Genomic DNA, 16,459 nt, shown 5'->3' with positions numbered 1-16,459 from the left:
GTCTCAAAATCCCGCTCTAGGGTCATCAACCTAAAGCGCGCTCTCGGATCGTCATCCGAAGCAAACATACCACTCCCACTCTCTGGCCACAAAGTCCATCGAGCTATCGGTATCACATGAGTTGGGCCCACACGATCTTGAGCAAACAAGTCTGATGTCATCGAGTATCTCCCGCCTAGATCTACCTCAACACTTTTAATTAATAGGCAAGCTTTAACTATTCATAAACTTCCCATTTTTAGAAACTTTCCTTTTATAACGACATTCTATTTATGGAAACTTTCCATTTATAGTAACCTTCTATTTATGGAAATTTTCTATTTATAGAATCCCGAGCTATTTCCTTTCCACATGATACACGAGTCAAAATTCCAAATGAACTCCATTTGCAATACATCCACTGCCACAAGTCACCGCCAACGGTATTTCCCGATACGGGCGTGATCCACCATTTTCCAACAACTTCCAATAGCCAACTGCACCTCCCGCACAAAAGCTAAAAACACTACACAACTAACAACATATAAAACAACTTACCGTGGAATCTCATTGAAAGCTCGAAGAGGATGATACTAGGACTCCATACCACATGCAAATTGACTAACTACTCATAATCAATTCCACCACACAACATCATGCATCAATCAACCGGAAAATAATTTCACCAATTAAATTCCTAAACCACTCTAAACCATTCACTTAACCATCCTAGAACCGTAAGGGCTCTGATACCAAAATGAAACAACCCGACTTTTTTATAATTAATAATTAAATACAATATATTATTAAGCATCCCATACTACTTAATTAAACAAACCAACCCCCACACACTAACCAACCAATAATAAACCAACATCCAATAACATGCACAGCGGAAACATATCAATAATACAAAACCAATACAATAACATTTCTAACCATTCTATCCAGCAACCTAACATAACACTAACCAAGGTTCCAACAACATATCCAATAAATCCAATATCACACAAACGAGACCCTAGATCATCCTCCTCCTCATCGCCATGATTCCACGTCACATACCTGCACACCACAAACAACAATTGAGATGCATAAGTATTATCATAAATACTTAGTGAGGCCGTCCTCCCATCTACTAGGTTATACACACAAGCATCTGAGACCCTCATGTTTAAGCAGAACAAACAACACACAACAATACATCAAACCAGGAAAATCAGTCTCGGATGAGACCGGTGTTGACCGACACTAAGCCGGTGTCGATCGATGCTAGGAGCCATGGTGTCGATCGATGCTTGAACGGTATCGACCGATCAAGAGTTCGTATATTTGGATTAAGATTTATAAAAGCACTTCTTTTATTAGCTTTGAAACTCTCTCAAAACAAAGCCTCTCAATCTCTCTCACAAACTCATAGGTTTACCACACCTTGGTAACTCTATATATATAAAACCTCAAAGACACTTTTCCAAAAACAATTAGGAAACATAACTTATTTAGATATCTCCTATCACACCAATATGTATATTTGAATATCTCTCAAATATACTTGCCTTATCATTGCTCGGTTAGCTTATTCCTCAAGCTTATCCAACATTCTCCCCCATAAGCTTGAAATTCTTCTTCATGACTTCTTGCACACCAACATGAGCTCTCATTTCCTTGAACCTGTTCTTCTCAAGCGCTTTTGTGAGAATGTCTGCCCTCTGCACAACTCCGGGAATGTGTTCAACTGCAATTAATCCATTCTCGATGCACTCTCTTATGAAATGATACCGACGGTGAATGTGCTTACTTTTTCCGTGGAAGACAGGGTTCTTTGTGAGAGCAATTGCAGATTTGTTATCTACTCGAATTATCACTAACTCGCTCTCGGTCCCATTAATCTCTGCAATTAGATCCTGCAACCATATCGCCTGTTTAGCTGCTTCAGTAGCAGCCATGAATTCTGCCTCACACGAGGAGAGAGCTACGACTTGTTGCTTCTGAGAACACCATGTTATCGGACATTCATTAAAGTAAAAGATATGACCGGCTGTACTTCTTCCATCGTCTAAATCCACACTAAGACTGCTATCACTGAAACCCACAAGACCAGTTCTGTTTCCTCGCTTGAAATAAAGACCATGTGAAGTTGTCCCTCGAAGATACCTTAAGAGTTGTTTTAATGCAACTCCATGTGACTCTTTAGGCTCCTGCAGATATCTGCTAAGAACACCAACAGGGTATGATAAATCTGGCCGAGTATGAAGCAAATATCTGAGACATCCGATGGTTCTTCGATAACGTTTCTCATCAATGGACTGTTCATGCTTGGCTTTACAAAGCTCTAAGCCAAACTCCATAGGGATAAGAACAGAATTACATTCACTCATCCTTGTCTCAGCCAGAATTTTCTTCATATAGCTTTCTTGTCGCAACATGATTCCATCCTTCTCTTGAACCACCTCTATACCAAGATAATAGGTAAGCTTCCCTAAGGTACTCATGTCAAACTTCTTAGCCATTTCCCTTTTGAAATCAAGTATGATTTCTAAACTTGAACCAGTAACAAGCAGGTCATCTACATAAACAGCGACAATGAGAAGGTGTTCTCGTTCTTGCTTTCTGTATAAGGAAGGTTCCTTGGAGCATTTTTCAAACTTCAATTCCAACAGAATCCTATTTAGCTTAGTGTTCCAAGCCCTTGGAGCTTGCTTCAGACCATAGAGGGCTTTGTGTAGCTTATAAACCTTCTCTTCCTTCCCTAATGTAACAAAACCCTCTGGCTGACTAACATACACATCCTCTCTTAATTCACCATGAAGAAACGCAGTCTTAACATCCAGATGATGTATCTCCTAACCACTTGTAGCTGCAAGTGAAATAATAAAACGTATCGTTTCTATCCTAGCAACAGGTGCAAACACCTCATCAAAATCAATCCCATGCCTCTGTACATACCCTTTCGCCACTAGCCTCGCTTTGTACTTATTGATGCTGTTATCTGAGTTTCGTTTCACTTTAAACACCCATTTTAAGCCAATAGGCTTACATCCGAATGGAAGATCCACCAAACTCCATGTTTTGTTCTTGTTAATCGATACAATCTCTTCTTGACATGCATCTCTCCAAACTTTCATCTCTATCGCCTCTGTTTCTGCAATCGCTTCTTCCTCTCTGATTCCATTGTTCCCAAAAGTTCCAAAACTGAGAGTAAACATCCCGGAATCCGTAGACGATTCTTCTACATTTCTCCACTTCCAGCTTTGGTCTTCGACAAAAAACACATCCCTACTCACGATGATCTTTCGACTAGTAGGATCAAGAAGCCTATAAGCCTTAGAACCGGGTTCTGTACCGAGATTAACCAACATTCTTGATCTGTCATCTAGTTTCTTAAGATGTGGGGTTTCAGATTTAGCATAACAGATGCAGCCAAACACACGAAGGTGTTCTACATTCGGCTTTTTCTTCTTAAAAGCTTCATAAGGTGTAGTATCTTCCAACACTCGAGTTCCCACTCTGTTAATAAGGTAAGTTGCGTGTCTTACAGCCTCTCCCCATAAGTAATTCGTCATGTTCATGTGTTTTAGGAGACTTCGAGTCATTCCTAACAGTGTCCTGTTCCTTCTCTCTACCACTCCATTCTGTTGAGGCGTGTAAGGTGCAGTAAGGTGTCTAGTGATCCCTTCCTTTTCACAAAATAGTTGAAATTCTTGAGATGTGAACTCCCCTCCTCTGTCTGTTCGCAGTGTTTTGATGATGTTTCCAGTTTCAAGTTCGACTGAAGCTTTAAAACTCTTGAATTTTTCAAACGCCTCGCTTTTCTCCTTGAGAAGGATAGTCCACATATAACGAGAGCAATCATCAATTAACACAAAGATATACCTCCTATGCGCAGCTGTAGTTGGTGAAATTGGTCCACAAAGATCTCCATGAACAAGCTCTAGCACTTGTTTTGCTCGATAAGAAGTTCTTTGAGGGAAAGATTGCCGTGCTTGTTTACCAAACAAGCATGATGCACATGGTTCTCCCCTCTTAGAAGCACTAGAAATTCCGACAACCATCTGCTTTGTAACCATCTTCTGAATCGTTTCAAAATTCACATGTCCAAGACGAGCATGCCACTTGCTTGACTCGTCATAACCTGCAACCTGCAGACATTTAGTGTTTTCAACCTCCAAGTTCACTTTGTACAGTCTGTTCCTTGATCGAATTGCTTTCACTAGTAGGTTTCCTTCTCGATCGTGCAAAGTCAAGAAATCTTCCCTCATACGAACGTCACAACCGGATTCAGTTGCTTGACCGAGACTGATGATATTGCTCTTGAGGTCTGGAATGTAATAAACCTCTGCAAGTATCTTTTGTTCTCCATTCTTGGTTACAAACAATATCGAACCTTTCCCCTTTATATCCACAAGCGAGTCATCACCAAAACGAACTTTTCCTGTGATCCTTGTGTCGATTGTGCGGAACCATGCTCTGTTTCCTGTCATGTGATTGCTGGCCCCGTTATCAAGATACCAAACTCTATCCAGACACGCTGGCTTCACATTCTTCTCATTCAGGTACACCACTTCATGCATTAAGAGTGATTCTGCTTCGTGAGTGTCTTCTTCTTCCTTCTCTTGCAGTTCTTGTAGTTTGATTAATTTGAGTAGTCTATCCGGACACTCAGAGGCATAATGACCTAACTTGTCACACCTAAAGCATGTTATCTTGGACTTATCCCTCGGTTGAAAACCATACTCTCTTGACTGATATCCAAATCTCCCATTATTATTAAACCTTCCGCGACCCCTTCCTCGTCCACGAGCAGATCCTCTACCTCTGCCTCCATCATAGACATCTTGCATCTGCGGAGTTGGAGCTGAAGAGTTTGAGTATAGCAGCTTCCCTTGACCTTCTACTGGAACATTTGTGTTTGAATTTGCAAACAAAAGCTTGCCCTGACCATCTTGTGATTCATCCTCTTCTTTAATTCGTTCCTCATAAGTTTTTAACCTCCCAACTATGTCCTCAAACGTTGTAGTGTTGAGATCAAGGAACTGTTCAAGAGCTGCAATTATATGTATGTATTTTGCTCTAGGTAGGCTCTTGAGAAACTTTTTAACAATCTTTGTCTCCTCGATTGTTTCTCCCAAAGACGCCGACTTACTGGATATTTCAGAGAGCTTACCAACAAAATCATCTATCGTATCAGTATCCTTCATCCTCAATCTATCAAACTCAGCCATCAACGTCTGTAGTCGAGCTACTTTAACTCGATCTGCACCAAGGTTTCTTGACCTAATAGCATCCCAAACTGTTTTGGATTTGTCATGATTTCCAACTTGAAGAAGGAGTGCCTCTGGTATGGATTGGAATAGCAGGGCCTTGGCAAGATCATTCTTCTCGATATCTTCTAGTCCTGGATCAATTGTTTCCCAGACTTTATTGACTCGCAGCACCACCGTCATCTTCATGGCCCAAACAGTATAGTTTGAGCTGTTTAGCATCGGGCATTGCAGAGACGAAGAACCTCCTTCCTTCGTCCCTCCTTCCTTTGTTTTGTTAGCAGTTACAGCTAATTCACTCATATCTTCTTCGAACGGGTCGTAGCAGGTTTTGATTCAAAGAAACGAACCTGAGACGCTCTGATACCAAATCAAGAGTTCGTATATTTGGATTAAGATTTATAAAAGCACTTCTTTTATTAGCTTTGAAACTCTCTCAAAACAAAGCCTCTCAATCTCTCTCACAAACTCATAGGTTTACCACACCTTGGTAACTCTATATATATAAAACCTCAAAGACACTTTTCCAAAAACAATTAGGAAACATAACTTATTTAGATATCTCCTATCACACCAATATGTATATTTGAATATCTCTCAAATATACTTGCCTTATCATTGCTCGGTTAGCTTATTCCTCAAGCTTATCCAACAACCGATGCCGACACAAACGGTGTCGACCGATGCTCGAACGGTGTCGATCGATGCCATACCTGCAGACGGGAACTGCACGAACACGAACGTCGAATCCCGATTCCAATCATCCCAATTTTGTCCCCAAACTCACCCAAATGACACACAAACCTCTGGGAAACTCGAAAACAACACACCCAAGCAAGCAAACACCACAAATAGACAAAGAACAGACAAACAAAAGAGATCTCATGCTTAGATCAACCATGGTCAAGCACTCACCTCTTCTGCAGGAAGATTTGATTGAGAAACGGTGGAAACAACACCATAAGAAGCTTCTCCTTCGTTCCCAGAAACTACACTCCCTTCCACAGCAACAGATCTCCCCAAAACCTCCAAGAACAAGCCAAAATCTCTCAAGAACACTCACAAAACTTTCTCTCCTTTTTCTCTTTTTTTTTCTCACTCAACGGTGACCAAACACACCATCAAACCCTTAATTTTTCGCTTCTCCACTTATATACCCGGTTTTGATAACTAAACCAAACCAACCAAACCAAAATCGCGAATTAAAACAAACCCGACGAACCCATAAATAGTGGTGTCGATCGACACACCCCTGGTGTTGGTCGACACCAACCCTAAAATACAAAAATTGGTTCGCGGATGTTATAGATATACTTCTTTGGGAGAGTTATATATAGTGGTGGTAAAACAATCGGTTAAAATAGTTAATGAATTTTGGTAGAGTTTTCCAATAGAATTTTCGAAGGTACACTTTTTCTTAGTGGTAATAATAGAGTAATGAGAGGTGACAAAGAATTTTGGTAGACTTAGATGTAGTTACAATAGAGTAAAGGGGCATGATAAATTTATATGTCAGAAACAGACTTGTTAACGTATCGACAGACTTATTTGTTAGAATAGAGTTATCAGTGTAGATGTGGCAGAGTTACAGTTTACTAGGCTAAACCTGTAAAAGAGTTTTGAACTCTTGGTAGACTGGTAGTGTTATGAAAAAGGTGACATAGTTGATAGTTATAGACTTATAGTCTTATAGAATTCAATCTAGGTTTAATTAGGCTAAACTTGTCAAAGCCCAATAAACCATATAATTAGGGTTAATTAGGTGACATAGTTATAGAATTCAAAAAGTTATAGAATTCAAAACGAGACACATATATGGCTACGTTCTTTTGAGAGTGTAACCGAAACTTGTAAAAGCCTAATAAACCATATAAGCTGAAGCCCATAAATTTCGATAAAGCCCGAAAGATCTACAAACATAATTAGGGTTTACTTGTGAGTTATATATATAAGCTTCTGTATCACACAGCTTTCGTAAGGACAACAGAAACTTTTGACTTATCTCACTTTCTTCTCCGCCGTTTCTGTCTTCTCCGTTTGTGATTCGTTTTCTGTTTTGTTTAGTTCTGATGATTTCGTTTTTTTGTTTTGAGTATTAAAGAGGCTATGTATGATTTTGCACAAGTACTGGGACATCCCCGTATGAAAAAATTGGGGAATCTGTCTAATAATTTTCTGTGCATATATTAAAATTAGGGATCCGCTTTGCAGCTTATGACTTGACCTGATACAATTCGGGTTTTTTTTCGTGTCTCTGTTGCCAGTAATCTCCTGAAATTTGCTGTTGTCTCTTAAGCCTTGTTATGTCTTTCGTGTTTTTATTGCCAATTTTTTTTATTATTTTTTATGTTTAGATTCTATTGATTTGTTCAACTTAGAATCATAAAAATTGGTTTGAATTTAACCAGTAAAAGTGGATTACGGAGCCAAAAGTATAAATATGTAAAAAAATTGTATTGAACAGGTCATATTTAGAGTAGTACTATCTTCTATTAGACATGTTACAATCTCTAATGACAATCCCAGTTTTATAACATCAAGAAACTGTTGGGAGATTCATAAGGACATCATTATTGAAGAACAATTAAGTTTAAGCTTTCAAATTACATTAGGTCCTATTAAAAGTACCCCGTTAGGTAGGGAATGATCTTAAAACAGACAAAACAACTTCAGTGGAAAAACATCACAAAGACTCAGCGATTTGCATCAATTTGACTGCCTCAGTAACAAAAAGGGCCTTCTCAGGGGCTTTAGTACTTGTTAGTTGTATGATGTATCGTAACACACGCTCCCAAAACGTTCCACCCATAAACTTACTTTTACAAAAAGCTTCAACCAAGTGATCAATGGGATAATCTGCTGTTTCTTGACGTGCAAGTTTCTTCCCAAAATGCCTTAAGGAACATATCCTCTGGGTGGGTTCCTGAAACAATACAAAATCTTACAAGAATGTCTCACGTAATGAGACATGTGAGATGTGCTCAAGAGCCTTGAGAGATGCGGATCTCAACCAAATGGTACCTGATTGTGGAAATTGTGAAGTAAAAAATGTCGGAATATTTTGGCTGGTATCGGCCAACTTCCGTGGAACTCGTACATATTACTCAACACCCAACCTTTCTCTCATGGAAGAGATGACATGACATGAGATCTCTCTGGTTTCTTGTGTCAAATTTTCATCTCTCAAGTAATCAGGAAGTGATGATGATGATCACTTGGTTTTCCTCAATATCGTGTGTAGAATCTTGAAAATAGCCAGAAATCAAAATTTTGATGAGTTGTGAGAAACTTTCCACACTTGGTAGTATATGTCTGCCCTACACAATATTATTTTGAACAATACTTGGGTTCACCCTTAAGGGTAAACCTTTCCATTCACCCCCTAATAAAATAAGGCAATAAAATCTGTATACATTATTATAAAATTAAAAAACTTAAACCGCACTTTAATAAACCCAAACCGACATATATAAAATCTAAACCCTAACCATCTCATTTGTGAACCCAAACCGTATATAATTTCGTTCTACTTATAAAATCTAAACCCTAACCATCTTATTTGTGAACCCAAACCGACATATAATTTCGTTCTAATTGTGAAATCTAAACCCTAACATCTCATTTGTGAACCTAAACCGACATATTATTTTGTTCTACTTGTAAAATCTAAACCCTAACTATCTCATTTGTGAACCCAAACCGATATATAATTTTGTTCTAATTGTAAAATATAAACCCTAACCACCTCATTTGTAAACCCAAACCGACATATAATTTCGTTTTAATTGTAAAATCTAAACCCTAACCACTTCATTTGTAAACTCAAACCAATATAATTTTATTCTAAGTTTAAAAATCTAATCCAAGCCAATATTTAACTTTTCTTAATTAAAAGTATACAGAATTTGTTTCCTTAATTTGGTTTGCTTTTTAATTTAATTTTAATTTATTTTTGAAATAAAATATTAGATGGAAGATTCTGATTGGCTGAGAGAAGAGTGGGTGAATGGAGAGGTTCAGCCCTAAGTATTTTTCTATTATTTTTTAAGTTGGTGTCCTAAGACACATGGAGTGGCATCTCAACTTAGCGCATTGAGAGAAACATTGACCAACTTTTGGTTTTTTAACTAATCTAATCTCTTAAACAATATTTTGTTTTTGTTTCCAATAGATCATTGTTTGGTTTAAAGTGTCTAATATAGGTAATCTGAACTGATTCTATCTAAACAAAATACGACACTAATCTATCCTCTGAAAATTAAAAAGACACAAGCAATGGATTCCATATAGTAAGAGAGTAGTTTCACTCCAATGTTACTTTTTACAAAATGTTACAAGAGTCTTTAAGACACTAGAATCTAAAGCAAACACATACCATATACTGTTAAACCCTATATACCCCACCCTAATGTTTTTTTTCCCCATACTCCAATTTTCGATGTTCCAATTTCCAAATTCAGAAATTCCAAACGTTATCAAGATTCACCGGACCAGTTGAACAAGAAGGACTGTGACGATGCCAAGAACTCGCAGTTAATTCGCTCTCCAATGAACCGGAATTCTCAAGATTCTTCTTAAATTGAGTTTCTTCACTGTCAAGCAACATCTTCAGTATGGAAGAATCGTCTTGCAGAGAAAGATGATCGTAGTCTAACGTAGAAACAATATTTGGCATCAAGTTAGTCGATGTAGAACCAAACCTGGTAGCTTTAGAGTTGTCTTTAAGCTCGTCCACAAGACTCTTGTCATCATAATTTTGGTCGGAGAAACAGGTCACGTGAGAAAACAAACAACCAACGGCGGTTCCAGCCAAAGAGTCTCGTCCTCGGCTCTTTACATATGGAGAAGAATCCATCAACCGAGGTAAACCGACCGGTTCAAATTTGTTAACCCCTGAACCGAACATCCTTAAACCGGATATATGCACCTTTGTACCATCTGCCCGCTTCTGAAACACCCGACTAATAACACATTCGTTCTGTATTCACATCCAACACAAAACAAAACCTCTAAATTAAAGTGTACATATATATATATATATATATATATATCAATCTTTCACAAAAACAGAGAACTCTTACATATGATATATATTACCTTAGCGGTTTTAGGGAGATTATTGATGGCATGTTCGCCTTCTAATCGATACTCATGCATGACCCAATTGGTTTTAACTCCTTTAGGAGCTCTTCCTTTATAGAAAACCAAAGTTTTCTTCATACCCACAAGAGATTTCCCTTTGAAAATCTCTTTATCTTTGCCAGTAGCTTTCCAATAACCAGCTTTGGTAGCCCGGTTCGTCCTTAAACCGGTCGGGTATTTTCGGTCATTGACGCAGAAGAAATACCACTCTTTCTCCCCAATCTTGGCCTTCCCTAAAAAAGAAAACAGAGTGGTTCTAAGTTAAAGAACAGAGAGATTTTTAGAAACCAAGAAAATAAATGACCTAATATAACTTACAAGGCAAGTCCCATGGCTCGACCTTGTTGAGATCAACTTCACCAATGGCTAAAGCAGAGAAGAAGGAGTTTAGAACCTTCGGTCTTAGATAGTGAGTTATGAGTTCTTCATCTGTTGGGTGGAATCTGAAACCAGGTGGCAAATCAATTTTCTCTGAATCTTCTACTTCTTCTCCTTTTACTATCTCCCCAATTCTTGATACCTTGTAATCCATTTGAGCTTTAAGATATTAGTACCAAAAGGTTTCAACGTCCGGCCAAATCTTTTGTTTAATGGTTATACAGAAATAGATTTTTTTTTTTTTAGAGAGGATAAAGTGGTTTGAGCAGCCTAAGTAAGCTCTTATACTAGTTTATATTACTCACCAATAATTTGGTCACTGTTTTGGTATCAAATGATTCTTTTTCTAAAACTATTTAAATCGCTATTATCCAAATGAAAAATATACACATAGAGAGAAATAAAGTTATTATTTAATATTCCTCACTTATTATTTATTATGTATATACAAATATGATGTAGACTCGAACCAACATAAACATCGTTCCAGAAATATATTATAAATATTGAATTTGGTTTAATGCTATATTTAGCTACTGTTACGAAGATGCGTAGTTCAATAGGCAACTTAAGATGTTAATTTTGAAGATATTTTTTCTTTTATTACAAAAGCTTTCTGTTTCAAAAACTTTAATATCTAGCTCAAAGCTTTCATTTTGACCAGAAACATTTCACCTGTGGTTCCCCATCCATTCTGTTGATGGGATAAGAACAATCTTATCACATCACTGATGACGTTTTTTGTCCATTCTTTAAACTAATTATTAATATCTATAAAAAGAATAAAGATAACAATGCTTATTTATATGATTATTGTATCGGTTGAAAAAACATGTTTAGTTCTATATTGGGGAAGAGCTAGAGCTTGAGCTTGGAGCAATAATGACTGAGCCTTATATCTTAATAACATACTACAAGTAGAAGATAACGTCTAGCGTTTGAAGTTTGAACTCTATATCATGTACGTTATGAGTTTTATTTATTAATTTATTAAATAATAATCATTCAAAATTGCATTAAAATACCTTGTGTTTTAGATAATTAGATATGTATTATTTTGTATTCATCGAAAATGAATATAAAAGGAGAAGAAGTAGAAGATTCAAAATGAAAATGAAAATAACCGTAGTGGCAAGTAGCAATCTTCTTCTGATCTGATGGCTGGTATTTACTGTAGAGGGTCAACGTCATGATCTATATAGATGAAAAGCCAGAGACCAAACATCAGACGTTGTTAGTGGTTCTCAACAATGGTCCTCAAATGGTAAGCACTAATCTTTGTTCTTAATTACTAATATAATCAAGTACTTAAAAAGTGGGGTTTGACCCGTTTCCTGGCACGAAACATGAATAAACGATTTGCAATAAGTTACGTGTCGATGTGCTAAAGGATATTAGGCCATATTTATCGGTAAAACGAAGGCCTGATCTTGGGCTTTTTTAAATTGAAAAAAATTGAACAGTGTAAATAAGATCAGGCCTTCTGATCTTAAATAAGATCAGTTCTTCGGGTGATCTTCCGGGCACGTGTCTGAACGAGATTGGTTGGAAATTATTTTGTCTTCGTATCATTTTCTTTCTCTTCACTCGGGTTTTCCTAAATTTTTTTTCTTGTTCTCTCCGAAGAGGCGAAACGGCGAAACTCCGAGACCTTTCTTCGTCTCCGATTCCGGTTGACTAAATTATGACTCGCGATTATGACTCGCGATTGTGTTTTCTGTGTTGATCATACGCAGCGATCTCAAAGGACTCATGTCGGCGTTGCAGAAAATCAGAGAGAAGGCGGACGAGGATGGCCGTAAGAAGAAGGAAGAAAGCATCTCCAGGTGATAATATAATCTCTTGGTTACATGTTCCTCTCCGATTAGGTTATGGAATGTTTAGTTGAATATCACCGTCACCTTAGATTTCAATTTTTTGCTATGAGATCATCGAGAAATTTATGGCGATCGTTTGATTCTATGGAGCGTTTCTTCAATTTGTTACATGAATTAATTAGTCTGGATCTTGTATTGCAAACCTAATTTTATCAACTAGATGTAGGCAGATGAAGCTAAAGGTGTTCGATCATATGCTCAAGCATTTTTATATTGGTTAATCGATCTGTTGTGCAATTGATTATGTGTATTTGATTGATAAGATATCAAGCTCGTTGTACATGGATTAGTCTGGATCTTCTATCGCAGACCAAATTTATCATGTTCTAATGCTCTTTTAAGTGTTGTTAGTTTGTTAGCTGATTCTTGCTTCAATCCTTGTATATTTTTCTGGCAGCATGTCCAATGAGGTTAATTCAAAGATTGAGGAGCTGAAGTCAAAACTTGAGAAAGAAAGGTATGTAGCTGAGGACTAAGATCTGATCCTCCATGTTTTTGTGAGTGTTGGTTTAGAAGATGAGATACAAATGCTGATATATATTCTCTCCTTGATTTACAAACTGCAGACAAAACTTTACCAAAGCACTTTCAAAGAGTTCAAAGGAGGTCTGAACAAAGATCCGAAGATGATCGGAATGGTGTCCATTGGAGATGTGGTCCGAGCTGTGGTGAGTGAGCATCGAGAGGAGCTTCAACGCCTTAATGCGTTTATTCAGGGAGGTTACTAGATCTTGAAGATTGGTAAGACAAGAGTCACCGTTTGTTTCTGGTCTAGTGCGAGTGCCTGCTGAATCTGAAAAGCTTTTAGATCAATGTATATATGCTGTCCTGTTGTTGTTGTTGTTGTGTTCTGTTTGATGTTTGTTGTTTCGTTGTTTAACTTTCAGTTATATTAGAATCCTTCATTAACTTAAAATACAAACAAGAAATCCAAGTCCAATATATAAAACGGACAGATTTTCTAATAATTGTAATCGGTCAAAAATCTGAAACCTCATATATTGATCTTCAAACCTTCATGTGACTAAACTACATAATATTTCGGTAAATAATACTCTTTAACCTCTCTTCTGCTGTTTTCAATCCCTCAAACTTTTCATTAGTAGATGTTTAAACTGGTGTTATCTACTGCATAATATGATTGTCGAAGATGAAAAAGATTCATACACACTTTATGACGAACAAGAATTCCAATAAGCACATCGCAAACTAAAGGAGGATTTGATTGAGAATATTTGGAATAAATTTGGTCATTTGTATTAATTAAATAAAATGTTTGTCTTCTTTAATTAATTAAGTAATAATGTTTTTTTTATAATAAAAGTTGTAATAATTTTCAATTAAAATGTTATTTTATAAATTTTAATAATTGTAATATGTTTAATAAGAAAATTAATAAACATTATATTAAATAGTTTTAAGCATACTTAAATTATATATTAAACATTAATCTTTGTATTTATTCAATATTTTAAAAATTCTATAAGAATATTATATTATTAAATCTTAAGATCTTATACCTGTTCTCCCTATAACTTCCTTCTTAACAAAAGATCTTAAGCCCTGATCTTACAATATTTTTACATTATTTCTCATCTAAGATCACCTCCACATGATTCCCCTATAAATATGCCCTTAGACGATCTCTTTCATTGTTTGTGTTAGGCGACCTACTTTTTTTGTGGATATTCACAAAAAATACCGTTTGTATATCAAGTGTGATTGTTTTGAGATTCTAGAAGGACATAAATCTTGCAACTAAAATTATACTAGAGGGCCAATATGTGTGAAGATCAGCAAACTTCATCTTCCCTGAATTTAACAGCAAGCTTAATCGTTTACGGATGTTCTAGTCGATGTTTTTCCCAAGTCGCTTGGATGGTATAGACGACTGTTTCTTTCTGACCAATGTATGTGTGTGGACTTGTGATTTGAACGGCGTACCTCAAGATCAGCATAGGGTGCGATTTTAAGTTGGGCTTGTAATGAATGATGTAGTTTGGTGCTAGTATGTTGTGAACTTGTCTTTAAAGGATCTTTTAGGTAAACAAAATTTGACGATGATGTCTTTTTAAAAAGTATTCCAAAAATAAAAATTAATACTTCTAAGTAAAAAGATTATTTCTGAAAATCTTCTATTGTCAAACAATTGAATAAATAATATTTATATCCAACTGAACCATATTAATTATTTAATCATTATGATCTCCCTTTCATTTTTGTTTGATTATTTTTAATAATAAGAAAATAATCGTCCACATATTTTTTTTTAAGTAATTTATTTCACAAAAACATGATAACGTTTTTGACATCACATTTAATTGGTATATTTCTTACTCCTTTGTAATATGTAAATTATTGACGGGTCAAAAAAATTTAGACAGAATAAACACAACTTACTTTTTACATAACGACAATCTTTTAAATCTTACTATATTAATTTTGGAGTACCATTATTATACTATTGTAAACATGAAACATTAGCAAAACTTCAACTCTGGCCACTTGTTTGTTTATAACAAATAGTAATTAAAATATAATAGTTTTGGATCTATACCGACCACTTACTCTTCTATAAGAGAGTTGACTTTTCTGTCTATCAAAAGGCCTCAAAGCATCCCCAAAAGACCACATTTTGTCTCCATCATTAACTTATAATAACAGCAAATCACAACACACAACCAAACCCACATCATAGAATCATAAATCAGAATCTCTCCATTCATCAAAGAATCCTAAAAATGGTTAGAGAAAGAAGAAAGACGGAGAAAGTAGAAGAGAAGCAAGAACAAGATATTGTAGATCAAGAAGAGAAGGTGAAGCCAAGGCAAAGAAGCGTGAGCAGAAGAAACATGCAATCTTTGGTGATCGGGCTCGTTGGAGCTGCGTTGACTCTTGGTGCTTATTCTCAGACGTATGTTGATCCTGGCAAATCTCTTGGTGCTGGCCTCTTCGTCCTCTTCTTTGGTTTGCTTGTCAGCGAAGGTTTCATCTCTCTTTGAAAACAATGTTTCGATATCAGCAAATCATTTTTTTTGGGTTTATGTATGTTGCAAAAATACATATCTATGAGCATCTCGTTTCATTTTTATTTTGTTTCAATTGTTGGGATCTTGTACTTTTTAATTAATGTGACGAACCCCAGATTGCTTTTTACGATCTTTTTTTTTTGTCTTGTAATTAAGAATATATATGTTTTGATCTTTGAGAACAGATTTGAGAAGAAAATGCACCATACATAATTTTAATCCTATATGATATGTATGTCTTAATGTCTCTCTACACACAAGCAATATGAACGGAATGATACTTTTCGACATGTTGGGCTAAAGAGTTGACTTTGATTTGTAGTTTTGTAATTTGTTTTTTGATAGGAACTTTGACTTGTAGTTGTTATAACTTAGCTATAAATTAAAAATTAAGGGGAAACAACAAAAGCAAAAATCTCAAAATAATAAAAAAGATTGAAAACATTGGACGAAAATAAATTTGGATCTTGAACAAATGAACCAAGCTATATCTAAAATTTATTCACATGTTACACTAAGATATATATAGACCAAAATATATATATACTAAGATTTACCCCGTGGTACACCACGGGTCTATTTCTTTTATTTTTTTGTTTGTTTTATAAATCAATAATCCCGTGCATTTTGAAAAAAAATTAAAAGTCAAATATTTATAACAAATAGATCAAAATTTAAGTTATATTTATGTGTTAGTTTTGTTTAGTGTAAGATTATATAATTGTATTTGACTGTTAATTATATGATTTAACCCACAGTTTACTGCAAAATAATTTGTTCTCTACATTATTAT

At 35.9% G+C, this 16,459-nt stretch overlaps 2 protein-coding genes and 1 long non-coding RNA gene across 3 annotated transcripts; 2 read left to right on the top strand and 1 right to left on the bottom strand.

Annotated features, from left to right (window-relative positions):
* Positions 1–9,505: 9,505 nt before the first annotated feature.
* LOC104710746 (NAC domain-containing protein 59-like) lies at positions 9,506–11,133 on the bottom strand. Its single transcript, XM_010427396.3, has 3 exons — positions 10,701–11,133; positions 10,338–10,615; positions 9,506–10,218 (listed from the first exon to the last, which is right to left on the bottom strand). The coding sequence occupies exons 1-3, from the start codon at positions 10,912–10,914 to the stop codon at positions 9,697–9,699; spliced, it is 1,014 nt and encodes a 337-aa protein (XP_010425698.1). The 5' UTR covers positions 10,915–11,133; the 3' UTR covers positions 9,506–9,696.
* Positions 11,134–12,281: 1,148 nt separating this feature from the next.
* Positions 12,282–13,605, top strand: LOC104710745 (uncharacterized). The gene is made up of 3 exons (XR_755065.3): positions 12,282–12,586; positions 13,035–13,094; positions 13,204–13,605. It is a non-coding gene; the product is annotated as an uncharacterized LOC104710745 (long non-coding RNA).
* A 1,632-nt stretch (positions 13,606–15,237) lies between these two features.
* Positions 15,238–15,798, top strand: LOC109126532 (uncharacterized). Its single transcript, XM_019230195.2, has one exon. It carries the CDS (start codon positions 15,379–15,381, stop codon positions 15,637–15,639), a length of 261 nt encoding a protein of 86 aa, XP_019085740.1. The 5' UTR covers positions 15,238–15,378; the 3' UTR covers positions 15,640–15,798.
* Positions 15,799–16,459: the final 661 nt, after the last annotated feature.

This window comes from Camelina sativa, chromosome 9, assembly GCF_030686135.1.
Source record: "Camelina sativa cultivar CO46 ecotype springtype chromosome 9, ASM3068613v1".
In the NCBI taxonomy this organism is placed as follows: Eukaryota; Viridiplantae; Streptophyta; class Magnoliopsida; order Brassicales; family Brassicaceae; genus Camelina; species Camelina sativa.
Note: the sequence above shows the minus strand (reverse complement) of the source record. Positions and strands in the feature narration are given on the sequence as shown.